The sequence below is a fragment of the Perognathus longimembris genome, chromosome 21 (genome assembly GCF_023159225.1).
Source record: "Perognathus longimembris pacificus isolate PPM17 chromosome 21, ASM2315922v1, whole genome shotgun sequence".
Classification (NCBI taxonomy): Eukaryota; Metazoa; Chordata; class Mammalia; order Rodentia; family Heteromyidae; genus Perognathus; species Perognathus longimembris.
This window is the reverse complement of record NC_063181.1, coordinates 45,275,999-45,294,371: the sequence shown is the minus strand read 5'-3', so window position 1 is coordinate 45,294,371 and position 18,373 is coordinate 45,275,999. Positions and strand designations below refer to the sequence as shown.

Genomic DNA, 18,373 nt, shown 5'->3' with positions numbered 1-18,373 from the left:
GCTAAGACTACCATATTTTTTGCTGTATTGAATTTGGTTCTGCATAAATTGAAATGCTCATTGAAACCTGATATGTATTTTCTGTGAAAATCTAAAAAATAAATTCTATGAAATTTTGCTACTATCATTTTAAGACCATGGAGTCACACTGTATCCATCCTCTAGAATGTTAGGTTAAATTTCATAGTAGTAGAGTTTCATTCATTCATTCTACTGGCACTAGGGATTGAAGTCAGGGCCTTGAGCTCTTGCTTAGATTTTTCATTCAAGGCTGATGCTACAGCTCTACTTCTGGGTTTCTACTGGTTAAATGGAGATCAGAGTCAGCATAAGCTGATTTTGAACTGAAATCCATAGATCTCAGCCTCTTGAGTAACTAGGATTATAGGCATGAGCCACCAGCACTTGGCTAGTGGGGTTTTAATACTGTCATTTCTGTTAGCTTCCAGCCAACTTCAGAAAGACCAAGTGCCTAGGTTCTGGGGAAGATGAGGATTGGAGGATAGGAATTAACAGAAGTTGTCAGCCAGAGGGAAGTCTCTGCGTTGATTTGAACTAATATTAGGAATGTATCTGGGCATATGAAGAATGAACAGTAATTGGCACAGAAACTGAATGAAGATGGAGAGAACACTACCGTGTCGTTATGAGGTTTGATTGTGACATCTACAAACATTGTTGTAGGAATTGCTAGAGTTTATCCTAGTGAACGTTTTCTAGCTGTCTCACATTTAAAGTGTGTTTGCAGATGAGTTGGCCCTTTACTAGAAATATGAAGTGAGGGAGGAGTCCGGGTTGGTAATTAAGAAATGCATGACTACATGTTGTATAGCACAATAGAACTGAAGAGTTAGATTTTTTTTTTTTTTTGCCAGTCCTGGGGATGGAACTCAGGGCCTGAGCACTGTCCCTGGCTTTTTTTTGCTCAAGGCTAGCACTCTACCACTTGAGCCACAGCACCACTTCCAGCTTTTTCTATATATGTGCTGAGGACTTGAACCCAGGGCTTCATGTATACGAGGAGAGCACTTTACCACTAGGCCATATTCCCAGCCCTAGAATTAGGTTTTGAAGATTAAGAAACCAGCAAAAAAAAAGTCTGATTGGTAGAGCGGGCTTTTTACATTGTCTGCATTCTTGCTCTGTGTGTGCGCATGTATGTGAGTGAATCCATGTGTGTATGTTTGCATGCTGGTACTGGGGCTTGAACTTGGCTTTGAGATCTCACTTGGCTTTCTTGCTAACAGCTGGTAGTCTACCACATGAGCCATGCCTCTAGTCCTGCTTTTATGTATGTGTGTGTGTCTGTGTGTATACTGTTAGTAGGGCTTGAACTCAAGGCCTAGGTACTGTCTCTTAGCTTCTTTTTTTTTAAATCAAGGCTGGCACTCTACCACTCGAACCACAGCTCTACGTCCTGCCTTTTGCTGGTTAATTGGAGAAAAGAGTCTGACAATCTTTGTTGCTCAGGCTGGCTTTGAACTGTGATAATCAGATCTCTTGTTTCCTGAGTAGCTAGGATTACAGGTGTGAGCCACCAGCACCTTGCTCATATATCTACTACTAAGCATCTGGGCTTAGAGTCAGATTTATCCTTATTGCTACCAACAAGTTGGTCATTCTTGCATAATCACCAACTATGGTGATTGAACTGTCCTCTGTCTGTGAGGTGGACACTCGCTGTGGGTGCCCTTTCAATAGGCTAGGTGCATAGCATGGATGGCCATGGAATTGGTCTCCTAACTTTTATCTGGGATGAATGCTGTCCTGGACAAGATGAATAAACTTGGACCACACCAGGAAAAGTAGAATGTAAGGTCCTGTTGGTCATACTTTCTGCTTCATAGATCCCAACACTAATGATCGACAGGTGCTTAGTGAACATAACTGATTCAGGGAGGAAGGAATAAAATAGGAAAGATTGGTAATTCTTTGTGTTGATTTATGAAACAGAATGTGCTTTTCTCTCTTCTTACAGCTGGTAATGCTGCTGTCCTCAAGTATGAGGAGAAACCTCCAAAAGCAACATTTCAGAATGGCTCCGGATCCTTACATCTGAAGCCATCTGTACCCAGAGCTCACGTACACTTGCTGAAAACCTCTCCAAAAGGTATGGTGCTCTGTGTTCCTGGAATGACCGCATGGTTTCTAAGGTTCTTGGCTGGTATGGTAGGAGGTTGTTCAACTTGGACAGTTAGATTTTTAGTGTATTTAACAATGATCTATAAATATAAATGTCTGTTTTACATTGAGTTGTTGCTCAGAGAACCAGTTGTTTCCATTTAACCACCTGATCTCTAGAAATCAAGTAGACAAGGGTATCAGGTGAAATGAACAAATCAGACTTGTAGTGTTCAATTATTATAATGCTCTACATAGAAAGGACTGAAAATGAATGATTTACTTTCCCCTTGCTTCATCATGCCTGTTTATCACTTGCACATCTGATCTTTCTTGCGTTTGAGTTGTTTTGTGACACTTTATAAGTGCAATAACTCCTAAGAATAATTTGATCTTAGGGCTTCCCAGTTGTAGGCTTTCTACAGCTTGAGCCATGCCTCCATCCCTTTTTCTATTCCAATTATTTTATTTATTTTCCCATTATTTAATTTTTAAGATCTTTCTTTTTTCCCCTGGCTAGTCTGGGCCATGATTCCCATTTTTATTTCTGTCATACTTGGTATGGCAGGAATGTGCCACTATGATGTATTCCTTTTTCTGGGGGGTGTTATGAAGTCTCCCTTCCTCCAGGATACACATTGGATACCTGCACTGTCTCTACCTTTCACATAGCTATGATTACAGGGGCATGTGCCACTCAAGTCTTATTTTCATCAACCAGCAATTAGCATTGCACTGCCTTTTGATTTTTTTTTTCTCTGCATAGAAATACTGTTTTGTTTATATGTTATGAAAATTAGGCATAGTCATTTCCAACTATGTAATGATTATGTAGCAGTGGAGGTTACTTATCCTGGCAAGTGTTTATCAATATTTAGCTTTCTATGAGATTAAGGAAAAAATAGGAAAAAGATACTGGAAAAAATTTCCTGAATGCCCAGCAGAGTCTCCTTTTGTCAAATCTATTTGAACTACCAAATGGTCATCTCTGCTGGGCTATCATTGGCATGTGAAACTAGTTTTTATTGATTGTGATAAAATAAAAAAAATTACCCCTGCTTATCTTCATTCATGTGCAGGGTTCTGGGTTCAATATCCAGATCAGCCTCCAAAAGGAACTTCAGGGCTGGGGATATAGCCTAGTGGCAAGAGTGCCTGCCTCGGATACACGAGGCCCTAGGTTCGATTCCCCAGCACCACATATACAGAAAACGGCCAGAAGCGGCGCTGTGGCTCAAGTGGCAGAGTGCTAGCCTTGAGCGGGAAGAAGCCAGGGACAGTGCTCAGGCCCGGAGTCCAAGGCCCAGGACTGGCCAAAAAAAAAAAAAAAAAAAAAGGAACTTCAGTTGTTGTTGACTGAAAAAGTACTCTGGCTTCTCCTGTTAGAACTAGTAAACTTAATTTGGGGTAATAAATTCACCACTCCTATCATTTTGATATTTGGGATATTATACTTAAAAATTATATTTGGTTAAAAATTGATTGCCTATTTCCTACCTGAAACACAAGATGTAGGGGTCAATGGATTGTTTTGAAAATATAACAATTCTATTTACAAAATGGAGTGGGTGCATGTGAGATTTTCAACAAGTAATATATGTATTTTAATTTGTATTTCTTTTACATTTCAGGTCCTTCAAGAAAAAGTCTATTTACAGCCTTTAATGCAGGTAAGTGACCATTCTGAATATGGATGGAGAAAAAATAATCTTTCTTTATGTAAAGCCATGTTAAGTCTTTAAGAATCATTGTGATTCTCGTATGCCCATAAGTAGAATTTTAGATTCGAGATGTGAAAACTGCTTGTGACATGGGCCAGCAAAGCATTAGTATTTGGTTTGTAATTGACATGTCATCGGATATGTAAAGTCATTTTATGGATAACATAATTTTAGTTTAAATATTATTCTCTTAATATATCCCCTATGAAATGGAAAACAATGTTACTCTAAGTGCTGTCTTGAATTGGATGGTCTCGTTTGATCATTAGCCGTAAGATCTAGCAGCTTTTTGTCAGCTCAGCATCTTACATTTGTGTGTTTTAGTGTGCATGTGCGTGTGTGTGTGGTGTGTGTGTGTGTGTGTGTGTTCATTACTCTCACTACTGGGGTGCTCTGGGCCTCATGCTGGTAGTCAAGTGCTCTTATCACTTCAACCCTAGTCATGTCTATTACTGTTTTACACTTTTCTAAGACATCCTGCAACTCCCAGCATTTAAACCACACTGGCACTGAGAATTGAACACTTAGGGAGCTGTGTTCACTACATTTCCTGTGTGTTGTAAGTAGCTGATCAGGTCTCCCCTATTGTACCCACATTCTCTCTTCTGTATGCAGCAAGGTTAGTGAGGCAAAGAGAGAAAGGCTCTATCACCCTACCCTAGCACAGTGACTGCAAGCTACTTCTTGCAGATTAGGATGAAGTGTGAGCCAAAAAGGAGGGAGAGCCTTGCATTTCTAGAGCTTACCAGATAGGCACAGAAATGCTGGAATCACAATTACAGGCAGGAAGGGAGGGAGGGAGGGAGGGAGGAAGGGAGGGAGGGAAGGAGGGAGGGAGGGAGGAAGGAAGGAAGTTAGTTTTGCATGTTCTTGGGAGAAGTATGGATTGAGGACATGATGTGATGTCTCGAGGGAAGCCTAGGCAGGAAATAGTAATCCATAAATCCCCTGTGGAAAGCAAATAGGATAATGACATCACTTAAGAGGATGCTAGTATCTTTAATGCCCTATCAAATGAACTATCACCTCAGTTTAGTAAGGCAGTGGAATGTGAGGGAGTTAAATAAAAATTGTTTGTATTTCTCTGTATGTGTTTGCACCAGTCTTGGGGCTTGAATTTGGGGCCCAGGAGTTGTCCTTGAGCTTTTGGCTCAAAGCTAGAACTTTACCACTTGAGCCACAGCACCACTTCCCAGCTAGAGGACACTTGGCAAAAGATTTGAAAGATACTTCTCTAATGATTTCATGTTGACAGGCTGCAAGTAGGTTTATTTACTAAAGCTTTTCTAATTTCAAGTAAAAGGAATTACTTTATTTTGTTGTAAAATTCTAGCGCTTCTTAGTATCCTAGAGAAAGAGATAGCTTTGCTTATGTTAAAAAAATCAGTAACCATGATCAGAAAGGGTATGTGAACTCTTGGTGTATTAACAGTTTGAGAAACTTCAACACTGTACCAAAGAGACTGTACCAGAAATCTGTACCAGCAATGTGTAGGAGGGGTTTAGGTCCTCCTCGTTCTTACCAATACTTGATTTTTGTCTTTTTTGTTCTGCCCTCTTTGGTATAAAGTGGTCTTTGTTGTTTTGGTTTTAATTTCCTTGTGAGCTAATTATAATTACAATTGAGCATCTTTTCATGTGCTTACTGTCCACCTGTGTATCTCTTTGGAGAAGTATCTATTCAAATCTTTTGCCTTATTTTTTTTTTTTAGTTTGGTGCTTGTCCCGGGGCATGAACTCAAGGTCTGGGTACTGTCCCTGAACTCTTATGGCTCAAGGCTAGTGCTGTACTTCTGGAGCCACAGCCCCACTTCTGGCTTTTTCATGGTTAATTGGAGATAAGAGTGTTATGGAATTGTCTTCCTGGGCTGGCTTCAAACTGTGATCCTCAGATCTCAGCCTCCTGAGTAGTTAGGTTTACAGGCACGAGCCACTTTTTTTTTTGTTGTTGTTATTAAAAAAAACACAACACCTTTGGTCACTTTTGCTTGGATGTGAGAGATCATTTAGAGACACAATTAAAGGTCATAGAGATCTATGCCCATTTTCCTTTAAGATCTTTGTAGGTTTAACTCTTAAAATTGTACCATTTATACCCAGGTAAGATTCTTATCTACAATTAAGCATCACCGTCCTCCTGCCCTCTTCCCCCTCCCAACAAAAAGAAAACCTGGAAGTGGAGCTGTGGCTCAAACAGTTGAATGCTAGCCTTGAGCACAAAAACTCAGGTATAGCACCCAGACCCAGAGCTGGTACACACACATACTCTCTCTCTCTCTCTCTCTCTCTCTCTCTCTCTCTCTCTCTCTCTCTCTCTCTCTGTCTCTCTATTTTGGTACTGGGCTTCACACATACTGTACCACTGAATTACACCCTACTCTATCCCCTCCTCCCCCACGCCCAATACCCTGGGTTGCCTGAAAGTCAACATGTGGCCAAGACTGGTCTCAAACTCTATCCTCCTGCATCTGTCTTCTGAATGTCTGGCTTCCAGCACCATTTTGAGTTATTTTTTTAAATATGGTGTGAGATAGAGGATCCAACCTCATTCTTTTTCATGGAGATACTCAGTTGTTGAAAGCATTATTGTTTGTGCCATTGATATATTTTGGCATCTTTGTTTTAAATAATTGGCTATGAAAATATGAGGATTTATTTTGGGGTTCTTAAGTTATGGTCCATGGATCTGCATGTTTGTCTTTGCTTGCACCCCACTAGCTTGATTATAGTGAGGTAGAAAGGTTTGAAACTAGGAAGCATGATTCATCTAGCTTTCCTCTTTTTCAAGACTCTTAGGCTCTTTGAATCCTTTGAACTTTGATACAAATTATAGGATCAGCTTGTCAAATTCTGTGAAGAAATCTGAGGGATTTTGATTGCGATGGCACTGAATCTGTACATGTGGATGGTATTGGGCATTGTAATCATGACTATAGGCTGCCTTCCCACTCACCACACAGAATTGAACATGACATTTTTTAAGAGTACTAGTTGTTATGTGTGACATTTTTTCTGTGCTTTGGTAGCTATTTTTGCTTACCTGATCATAGTAGTTTAAGCTATTTATTTGAATCGATGTTAAGTGTCAAACCACCTTGCATTCAGGTCTGGGTGATGTGAACTGTGATAAAGTCTATTTCCTGACAGGCATAGTAAATAATAATCCTCAACATATATCTCCTTTTTCTACTGTAGAGGAAAGTTGTTAAGTTGTTCAGTGACCTTAGATTGATTTTGATTTATCAAAATCAGTGATCAAATTAATTCCCAATTAAGTAAGAAATGAAGGAAGTACTGATCTTGTGAGCTGAGTGTTTTTTGAATGCTTGTCTCCAATTATCCACTAATATTTTAACATGATTTAATCAACGCTGTAATATTTGAAGTTAAAAAAGGTATCTTTTAAGAAGTTGATATTACAGTTTAGATTGTTTGGTATGTTCATGTATTTTCTCTTGTCATAAGCATGCCTATGCCAGGTTCTGCTACTTGTTGGTTATTTTTATGACAACACTGACCTGGAATTAATGCTAACCTAATGAGAAAAATATGCTGGGCAATTATTTTTGGAAGAATTTGAGCTTGATCCCAAAAAATGTTGTTCAAGGAGCCAATGACTTTGTGTGGATTTCTGAACCTCTTTGACAATGGCTTTCTTTTCTGAATGAGAGAATAGCTCAATTTTGAAAGGTTTTCTCTACTGTGTTATTCTGTGGTTGAAAATTGTTGGGTAATATTCTGCAAATATTCTGGCAAATAGTTATGTTTTAGATATTAAAAAGACATTGCCTTCACATGCTAGCATTTTCGCTGAGCACTAAATTTCAAATAATTGTACTATGGGTCTGAGGCCATTTATTTTTTAAGCAAAAAAAAAAAAAAAAGGAAAGGAAGAAAGTTACAATTCACTAATAAGATAGCACATAGAGTTTTAGAAATGATCCTTTATTATCATATGTAAATTTTAAACAAAATAGACTACCCTTTTGTCATTTGACATATATGGTCCTTTATTTTTTTTTTTTGGAAGAGGAGTGCCAGTTCCAGGGTTTGAACACGGGGTCTCCACCAGTCAGGTTTCTTGCCCACGGTAGTTGAAGCAAGAAATGCAGTCTTGTGGAGTTTTATCTTCCCAGGATGGGTAGAAAACCACTATCTTATAGATCTCAGCCTCCTAAGTAGCTAAGAGGACACTAGCACCTGGCTAGTAGTCACTTTTAATGACAGTCACATTTAGCACGCAGTGGTATTTATCCACTTTTCTTTATTATTTAGGGCTTACTTCTGAATTATATTTAAAATAATGAATATCCCTGCAATGATCACTTTTCAAGTTCGATGATGTTTCTTGCCATAGAGAGTGTTAGAAGTACTATCAGTTAATCAGAGCATATGCATGTTAAAATCACTTCATTTGGTTTGTTTCCCAAAAGCTTCATGTCAATCTATGCCCTGAAAACAACATACAAGAGTCCTGGCTTTGTGCTAAATCCTGCTCAACAATGATGTTCTTTTTTTTTTTTTTGGCCAGTCCTGGGCCTTGGACTCAGGGCCTGAGCACTGTCCCTGGCGTCCTTTTTGCTCAAGGCTAGCACTCTGCCACTTGAGCCACAGCGCCACTTTTTGCCATTTTCTGTATATGTGGTGCTGGGGAATTGAACCCAGGGCTTCATGTATATGAGGCAAGCTCTCTTGCCACTAGGCCATATTCCCAGCCCAACAATGATGTTCTTTTAAAATTTTGGAGCAACATAATATTTCAAAGTGTGACATCATTGCTTTAGTTTGCTAGTGTACTATCTGTAGAGAAATGCTGGGATTGGAAGGCAGTGGAAAAGAGCAGGGAGAGAGCGTGTGAGGTACAGGGGTTGGTGACAATCTGTGTCCTGCCACTTTCTATTTGTGTCCTGACCTTGGGTCACTTGCTAATCCTCTCCAGGTCTCCAGTTTCAGAGTTGGCCTGTGGGACTATTTGGGGAATAATCCCGAGTATGGACCAGGTTTACACAGTAGGATCTTGGTGGTGAAGGTTCTTGCATGGAAGCTGCTGATGCTGCGAAGGAGCGTGGGATGGCAGTGCCTGCTGCTGTTCTTAACCCTTCCAAGTGCTTTATTTCAGAGCTCTTTTCCAGGAAGTTATTTAAAAATCCTGACAGCAAGGAGGGAAGACCACTTAAAGCCAGGAACTGTCCTCCTGGGGCCTGCCTGCTGTAATGTATTTAAAGGTCGTGGTGCTACGCGATTCTAGGCAACATTGCCTCTAAATAAAACCTGGCTTAGGTGTTTATAAAGAAGTGGCCATGCCCTTCTTGCCTTCATTCTGTCACACAGGGATACGGCTGGGGATGTAAGAGGTTTGATCTGTGTTTATACTGCTCCCTGATTGTTTTACACATGCTCATCAGTCTCAGGTGCCAGGGTGCCGTCCTGAGGATATAAATGTCCATCCTGTTCCTCTCACGCCCATTTAGTAAGGATAGCTCAGAGTAGGGTGGTGTTCTGCCTCTCCTTTTTCAAGTGTTGGGAAATGGCAAGAGTTACAAGCCTGCTCCCAGGAGGTGCTGTGACTACCCCTCCTCTGCCTCTGTTTCCTTGTCGCCTTCACGATTATTACTTTCTCTCTCACTTTGAGGCCAGATGGCTCTTTTCAAAACCGAGTGTATAGACCCTAGGCCCAAAGCCCAGGAGTCCCAAGTTAGGTCCAGCCCCTCACCAGCATATGCCAAATAAGAGACATGGTGAAAGGGCAGAGAAATGAGATTTGGTACATGGTAGCCATGAGAAGATAGCACTTCAGTGTATCTTTTTTTTCTTCTGCATAATCTCTTCTAGAGCACACTCACTGGCTTCAGATTACATAGAAGGAACTGGGGGCAGGGGATGAAAAAGTTAGGCATAGTTAACACAATCCCACATTGCAGATGTGACCTGGCTGACCATTTGTTCAGGGGATTTATTTCCTTATTACTGGAACAGAACAGGAACAAGGTGGTCTCCAGAGTTACTTTGACGGCTTTAAGTAGTAGGAAGAAGACATTGCTTGATGGAGGAGCAGTTTGCTTTCCAAACTGCTGGGAATCCCATCTTTCTTGGAGCACATGCAGACTGCAAAGTGGACTGCAGCGGAGAATAACTCAGATCAAGGCCATGGATTCTAAGCTGAGAGACTTTTAGTCAAGTCGCAGGTCCCAGAAAGCATGTGTTTCCAGTTGTTTCTTGTACTAGGATACAAACTTGGTGTTCTTAGGGGGAGAAAGCAATGGCTGTCTCTGGCATTAACTAGTCGCTTCCCACATAACACACAATTGTATTTGGTAGATTAGTATTAAGATGAAAAATTAAAGCACTAAAAATATAAACTAGAAAATACTGTTCTAGGAGCACTAATATAATAGAACAGATTAATAATAATTATGGCACCAGTGGCTCACACCTGAAATCTTAGCTACTCAGGAAACTGAGAACTGGAGGATCATAGTTAAAAGCCAGCCCAGGCAGAAAAGTCCATTTTCAATGAGCCAGCCCCTACCCCCCACCCCCAAAAAAAGTTGGGCTGAAGAGTGGTAAAGTACCCAGCTGTGAGTAGAAAAAAAAAGTCTGAGGCCTGGTTTAAGCCCCAGTACCATTTATAGAAGAAATAGAATAACAAATGTCATATCCACACTTTGTCAAAATCATTAGGAATGATATTAATAAGAAAATAACAAACTGAGACAGCACCAGAAACATATATATATGTTGAGCACTTCCAAGTTGGCAAGACAGAGACAGATCTACAGTAGAAAGTAAATAGGCATACTTGCAATCCCTATAAAAATCCTGTGGCACTTGTTGCAGAAAGAGAAAAGGCAGTCCTAAACCATGGAGGACCCCAAACAGCCAAGACAGTCTTGTGAAAGAAGAAAGCTGGAAGCATCACAACTCCTGATTTCAAAATATATTACAAAGCTGCAGCAATTAATACAGTTTAATGGTGGCATCAAGATAGACATCTTCGACTAAGGGAATGAAGTAGCCCAGAAGTGAATCCCTGTGTATATGGTTAGCTGATCTGTGAAAAGGGTGCCAAGAACACACAATGGGGAAATAACAGTCCCTCTAACAAAAATGGCACTAGGAAAAGTGGATGTCCACATGCAATAGTAGGAAATTAAAATCTATCTCAGTCCCTTACACAAAATAACCTCCACAGAATTAAAGACTTAATTGGAAGACTCAAAACTATAAATAAAAAATAAAAGGAAATAAGAGTCAAATTAGATGAGTGGAAACAGCCAAAACCATGACAGGCAGCCTGCAGAGTGGGAGGAAATATTTACAAAACATAAAGCTGGTAAGTGATTATTTACCCAAACCAAATAAAGGATGAAGAAGAGATACTTTGTTTTCCCAAATTCATTACTGAGAACAACCTAAATATCCATCAATGGATGAGTGAAAAAAGAAAATACGGTTTATTCATATAATGGAATATTCTCCAGCTTTAAAATAGAAGGAAATCCTGCCATGAAACATGAATGAACTCAAAGGACATGGTGCCAATTGAAATTATCACAGCCTGCTGGCTTAGGGCTCTTTTGTTCTATCCTGATGGATAAAAATTACATACAAGCCAGAGGCAGCTTTCTTAGCATTCATGACCCTCAGAAGTTCCACAGGCTCGGGCTCTAGGCTTCGAGAACTAGAGGGTAGTATTAGAGCAGGTGTGCTTTGGGCCTCAGGACTGTTGATCCTAACTTTTATCATCCTTTTCAAACTCATCTAGTGTCTGGGCCCAGCATGCTTCATAGTCTTGGCTCTTCAGGTCTTCACGACTTCATATCCTGCAACCTCAGCATCATCTCTCACCTTCTCAATACTTTGCACCATCTCTGAGCTTCTTTCTGATTCTGCCATCCATTACATTCCAGACTTTTTCATCTACTTCCTTATGTTCTATCTCTGAGCCTTGGGCATCACTAAGCCTCTCAGCTCATGATTTCATCCTGGAATTCTACTGTCACAATTGGAGCTGGAAACCTCAGGATTTTGTCTACCTTTCATATAATACCTCAGCCAGCTCTGCTGTTGATAATTACAAGTTAAAAGACCATCAAAGAAAACCTTTATTGGATCCTTGTGTTGCAATATTGGGATCAGTGTACAGGAGAGAAGCTACCAAGATATTAGAATCTTATAGATTAGAAAAGTTTAACTGTTTCCTAATGGCCTCCTGAACTTTTCTCTGTCTTTATAAAAATTTTTGTGTGTTTACAATACAAGGTATCTTCCTACTAAGGAAGAAGGTCTTATGAAAAATTTGAGCCTTGAGTTGAACAATCTACAACTAGATTAAAATTTCAGGGCTGGGGATATGGCCTAGTGGCAAGAGTGCCTGCCTCGGATACACGAGGCCCTAGGTTCGATTCCCCAGCACCACATATACAGAAAACGGCCAGAAGTGGCGCTGTGGCTCAGGTGGCAGAGTGCTAGCCTTGAGCGGGAAGAAGCCAGGGACAGTGCTCAGGCCCTGAGTCCAAGGCCCAGGACTGGCAAAAAAAAAAAAAAAAAAATTTTCAACATTTTACATTAAAGATGATGAAGAATAAAAATGAAGAACAATTGCAATAGCTGTTGTGATAGGGAAACTAAGAAGGTAAAGACTAAGACATTCTGTATTAGGCTAAGGAAGGTTGGTTAGATAGAGATCTTTGAATTTCAGAACAAGCCAGTTGATTTAAATTATAATCCTTCAATTTCTAATGATCATTAACAACAACAAATCATTTGTACTTTGAATACGTTTCCTAATATTAAACAAGTATCTTCCTCAGCATATACTTACAAGGTCTAGAATTATAACATCATTTAAATAATTGATTTAAAACTAAAGCCAGGATATTTCTACAATATGATCAAATGGAATACAGTTGTGATTCCTGTTATTGGACACATATGGACCTGATAGACACTGGCATCACCTTCAATTAAGACTGTAAAATTATTTTTTTCTTTGTCTCATTAATACAAACTAGGCCCATGTGATAGGCTTTCTATGAAACCATTCTAATGTTCAAACTTATTTGAAGGCTTTTTGTGTGTCTGTGTGTTGGTCCTGGGGCTTGAACTCAGGGCCTAGGTGCTGTCTCTAAGCTTTTTCTCAAGGCGAGCACTCTAACCACTTGAGCGACAGCGGTATTTCCAGCTTTTTGGGGGTAGTTTATTGGATATAAGTGTCTCATGGACTTCTATGGCTGGGCTGGCTTTGAACAGTGGTCCTCAGATCTCAGCCCCCTGAGTAGTTAAGATTGCAGGCATGAGCCACGGGCACCCAGCTTGAGAAGGCTTATTTTTATTGCCTCTAAGATCTCTGTTAAAATGAAAGAGGGAAATAGAGAAACAAAATCAATCTCCCAGGTCATTGCTGGTATTTTGATATATTTGCTTTAATTCTTTTTGTTTAAAGTTGAAATTCTATATTGCATAAAATTTGGAGTCATAGTTTACTTTTTCATTTGTCCTAATATCAGCTCTGCTGTACTACCAAATAATAAGTCTGTTTTTTAAATAGCTGTAAACTATTCTATGTTAAGGACCAAAACACCCTTCAATTTTTTCCGCTCTGCCATCCTCAGCAATCTTCATTATGTTCACCCTAAATCAGATGAGAACTTGGTAATAGAACAAGTCTGGACACTTTCAATCTTAGTCATTTCTTCCCTTTAGAAACTAAATGTAGAAGTTATCAGAGTTGATTAGTCAAAGAATTTTTGAACCATTTTTTAATCTTTGTTTCCCCTAGAAGTATGTATGGTGTAAAATAATTGAAGTCTTAAAGTAATTGCTTGTTCCCTTATTTAAGTGAACAGGTGGATTTAAAATGTGTAGGAGAGCTCCTAGGACAGGAATGGGCCATAAACTTTGGCTGTTTATTGCTCTGGATAACCAGAACAGCCCCTTTGTTTTGGTGCACTTGTTCTCGTGACCACCAGGGGGCAGATGGTGTCTGGGAAAGAATTGACTTGGATGTGGAGCCCTTACAGGAACAGCTTTTGCTTTTTGTTTTTGTTCTTATTATGTGGTACTGAGGAATTGAACCCGGGGTCTCATGCATACTGGCAAGCCCTCTGCCACTAAGCCACATTCCCAGCCCCAACAAGAATAGCTTTTGTCTTTGAGATTTCCTTATCACTGGCTTTAAAAAAAAAATTACAGTTTCCTGCTCTTTAGTATTAACAAATGCTCCCCCAGAAATAAAATGCTCTGGCTCTATAGGTGTGGCATTATTGTGTGTGTGTGTGTGCGCACACGTGTGGGTGCGCAGGCAGACCCTAGGGCCTGAACTCAGGGCCTGGGCACTGTCCCTGAGCTTTGTGCTCAAGGCTAACACTCTACCATTTGAGCTACATATACAGTTCCACTTCTAGCTTCTTGTTGTTGCTGTTGTTAGCTAATTGAAGATAAGAGTCTCACAGGGTTTCCTGCCTGGGCTGGCTTTGAAACAGGATCTTCAGACCTCAGCCTGAATAGCTAGGATATAGGGGTGAGCCATCAGCGCCCATCTATGTGGTATAATTTTAAATAATAAATTCAAATACTGATATTTATAATTCAGATGCTGGTTAATAGCTTGGTTTTGAAAAGGTTTGGGGGAGTATAGGAAGAGATTATAGAACATTTCTACATGCCATAACTATTATGACTATTTTTAATATTCAAAATTTGGGGAGAAATTGTTAGGATAAAGTAAAAGGTAACACCCAGAAGTATGTTTTCTTCACTTCAACTCCTTGATTATTTTAGCAGTGTGGTTAGAGGTTCATTGTATGAGTGCAACCACAGATCTTTCTTGCAGGGACTCTATTGGGTCTCTCTGATTCACAGCCTCTGACTTGACAGGCTGACAGGAGCTCACTGACGAGGGAGGGATTAGTCCATTTTCTCCATCCCTATGCACACTCAAATGTTCTATAGAATTTCTAGAACAAATGCTTCCTGTCTATTTTAACAGCATTTAGTAAACCTGTTTATGGCTATTAATTTCGGCATTAAAAACCCAACATCTTAATAAACAATGTATTGTGGTACTTTTCAAATTTACAAAAAAAAGGTTGAGTTTATAATACTCTTGGTTTAGTAAAACTAACTTTCAGAGAGCATATTACAAGTGTTAACTTTCCTATATTTATTCATATGTTTGTCTTTTGGTCTTGGACATAATAGGTTAATATGCTTTTACAAACTACTGAAATGACGGTAGATACCAGTAAATAATATTCATAGCCAAATTCTACTTACACTCCTGGTTTCAGAAGTTCACCATAAGAGATTACCTCAGGGGTATGGTGGCATAATATCATCACATGGAAGGTTGAGGCAAGAGAATTATGAATTTGAAACCAACTAGGGCTATATAGATAGATCTTGCCCTCAAATGATAAATTTAAAAAAAAAAGATTTTTTGAGTGCTTGTCGACAACCCCGGGTCTCACGCATGTGAGGTGGGTGCTCTACCTTGTGTTACATCCCAGCCCCAGCTGTAAAGTTGCATAAATGCAGTGGTTGTGGTCCTTCCAGTATTGCCTGACTGGCATTCCTCTGGAGTCACTAGGTTACACCCAGGAGTGAAACTGCCTTTGCCTCCTCCAGTTTGAACTCCAAGCCTGGGGACTGTCTCTGAGCTTCTTTTTGCTCAAGGCTAACTAACCCTCAACCATTTAACCCACAGCTCCACTTCTGGCTTTTTTGGTAGTTTATTGAAGATAAGAGTTGCTCTAACCTTTTGTCAATCTGTCATTGGCATATTAGAATAGAAATTTTATTAAGAAGTAGAAATACTTTTTTACTTGAAAACTTTTGTTTATGCTTTATCCTAATCCAAGGTGGACATACAGTTTTACAGGTAAAATAATCTGCAAGAAAAAATGCTCAATGTGATTAGTGTAAACATATATGAGTTAAAAATTTTTGAATCAGATTACTTTCATGGAGCTTTTTATTTTCTAAATTATTAAGTAAACACTAGGCACATGAGGTAGTTAAAAGGATCTGTGGCAATTATTGGCTGTTACATAAAGCTGCTAAGACCACCCACTTTCTCCTCCCCCTTTCTCATCTCTGCTGGGAGCCACAGGAGCCCATCCCTTGTCCCTTGTCTGGGGTGTAGCCGAGAGGCTGCCTGATTCCGGATCTGCTAAGAGCCGATCTTGCTGAGAAGGAAGAGCATTTGTTTCAGCAACATCTGGGAGGAGTGGAAAGGGAAGCCAGAAGCCCTTGGCTAAAGCTCTGGGGTTTTGCTCCTGATTGCATGTCTCTGGTGGAATGACAAGAGCTATGTAGGCATGTTTTCTCTTGCTGTGTCTCTTGGCCTCGGAGAAGACAGTCTTTGAAAGGCAGCATGTGAGACTGCATGGCACCGGCATCCTCTGTGAAATCTTTCACCAGCTCTGAAGACATGCTGTTATCTCCCAAGTTCTCCTTGTCCACCATTCACGTCCGACTGACTGCCAAAGGATTGCTTCGAAACCTTCGGCTCCCTTCTGGGTTTAGGAAAAGCACTGTTATTTTCCACACAGGTTGGTCTTGCATTAAGAGCTCCGTTCAGTGTTGCACTGGGGACATCTTGATTAAGTTGCAGAAGTGGGGCTGATTTTTCAGAGGCTGGGGACCTGGGGAGGCAGAGCCTGAGGATGGGAGCAGGGAGCGTTCTGGGTGAAAAGCAGCAGTTTTTTTTTTTTTTCTCTGCACAGGAGTGAGTGACTGTGTTTGTGTCATGCAGATCTGTTGTTGCCTTGGTGCTTCCTGGCTCTTTTCCTCTGGCACCAACATCTATACAGATCAACACTTGCTAAATGACGTTTTCCTTAAGATGATTTGGGAAGATAGGACATTGGATAAGACATTGAGTGCGTGGAGAATCTATCTCTTTCCATTAAAAACAGGAGATGGAAGGAGAGTTTTTTCATTTTGTCATTTTATTCCCCACTAAAAAGATTCTTAAACAGTTCTAAAATGAAACATCCTCGTGTTTGAAGAGGTACTGAGCCATCAATTTGTTTCCAATCTTAATAGTAAAAAGCTGCACTGCCACAGAACACTGTGTGTGATGTAATGTTTATGTTTGTATCTGTCTTTTCATCTTCATATATCAGTACCTTAAGATGGAAATGAACTCTGTCTTTTTAAGCACTCTGAGATTTGCTGTTTTAGGTGATAAATACGATGGTAAATCAGTTGTTTGGTTTGGGCTGGTTAGTGTGGACTTGTTTCACAGGGATGTAAATACAGGGTGTTTATGGATTTTTTTTTTTTTCTGTTTTCTGTGTATGTCAGCCTGCATGTGCCTTGTTGTTTTTCCGCTTGGCTCATCAATCCTTTATCCCTAGTGATTGTTTTCAGCTGTGTTTAGTCTCCCCCCCACCCGCTCACTCCCCCCCCCCATCTATCTTGCTTCTCTGTGGGATAATTCTCCTTCCCTACCCCCCCACCCCCACCCCCAGCATCTTTCTCATGTTTCCTAACTCCCCTTCACCTGGCTGTCCAGCTTGCCAGTTTCACCCAGTGGCTCTGAGCTGACAGCTGAAGGTAGATGAGGGAGGGGTGTACAATGGCCTGCTCTCACCCCACCCAACCCTAAGAGGCTACCGTGATTCTTTTAGGCCTAAAAAAAGACAGTGGAAAGTTGGTGGCTGGGGGTTTTGCCCAGTGGACACGTGAGCTTCTGCGTCCAATCCTTCAGCATCCTCCCAAATAAGACAAACAGTCTTATTTCTAGAGTCTAAAATGGCTTTTTAACCTTAAACAGTCTAAAAAATAATCAGAATCCATCCTCTAAGTGAAAAGTAAATCAAACCGCACAGAAGTGTATAGAATCCTGAGTGAGCCTCTTTCTAACCCCAGCTTTCTGTCCTTCCTGTGGGGCATCCACTCTCCTGGTTTCTGTGATTTTCTAATCATCTATAAATGTAGATAGGTCTTCTATGATCATTTTTTTTATTATATGGAAAGGAAACATATGTTCTCTTCATTATTTTAGTTTTATTTTTTTGTTGTTGATCATGGGGCTTGAACTCAGGGCCTAGGTGCTGCCCCTAAACTTTTGTGCTCAAGTCTAGTGCTCTACCACTTTGAGCCTCAGCACCATTTCCTGTTTTCTGGTGGTTAATTGGAGATAAATATCTTATGGACTTGGCTGCTTGGGCTGGCTTTGAACTACATACAATCCTTAGATCTCAGCCTCCTGAGTAGCTAGGATTACAGAGCCGCCAAAGCCCAGCCCCTTCATTATTTTCAATGGGTCCGGAATACTCTGTTGTTGGTTGAGCTCTAATTTAGTCAGCCTTTTCTCCCCTTGTTCCCCAGTACTGGGGATTGAATTTACTTGATCCACATCTCAACCCCTTAACTAGCCTTCTATTGTTTGACATTTTAGGTTGCTTGCGGCATTTTTGTGAGGTGGACAGCTTCCCAAGCCAGCTTGAGCAAAAGACACAAGGCTCTATTTGTCAGTGTTTAGTTACCGTCAATGTTTTTAGACACATCTTGTTTTCTGA

At 40.3% G+C, this 18,373-nt stretch overlaps 1 protein-coding gene across 9 annotated transcripts in view; it reads left to right on the top strand.

Annotated features, from left to right (window-relative positions):
* Mtus1 (microtubule associated scaffold protein 1) overlaps positions 1-18,373 on the top strand; it is a 157,649-nt gene that overhangs the window by 92,256 nt on the left and 47,020 nt on the right. For 8 of the 9 annotated variants that reach the window (XM_048330560.1, XM_048330559.1, XM_048330564.1 and 5 more), the window contains 2 exons: positions 1,979-2,110; positions 3,753-3,791. In XM_048330560.1, coding sequence (XP_048186517.1) covers positions 1,979-2,110; positions 3,753-3,791 — 171 coding nt within the window. Of the gene's footprint in view, positions 1-1,978; positions 2,111-3,752; positions 3,792-14,343; positions 16,397-18,373 lie in introns of those variants that run through there. The other variant, XM_048330565.1, reaches the window with a different exon arrangement.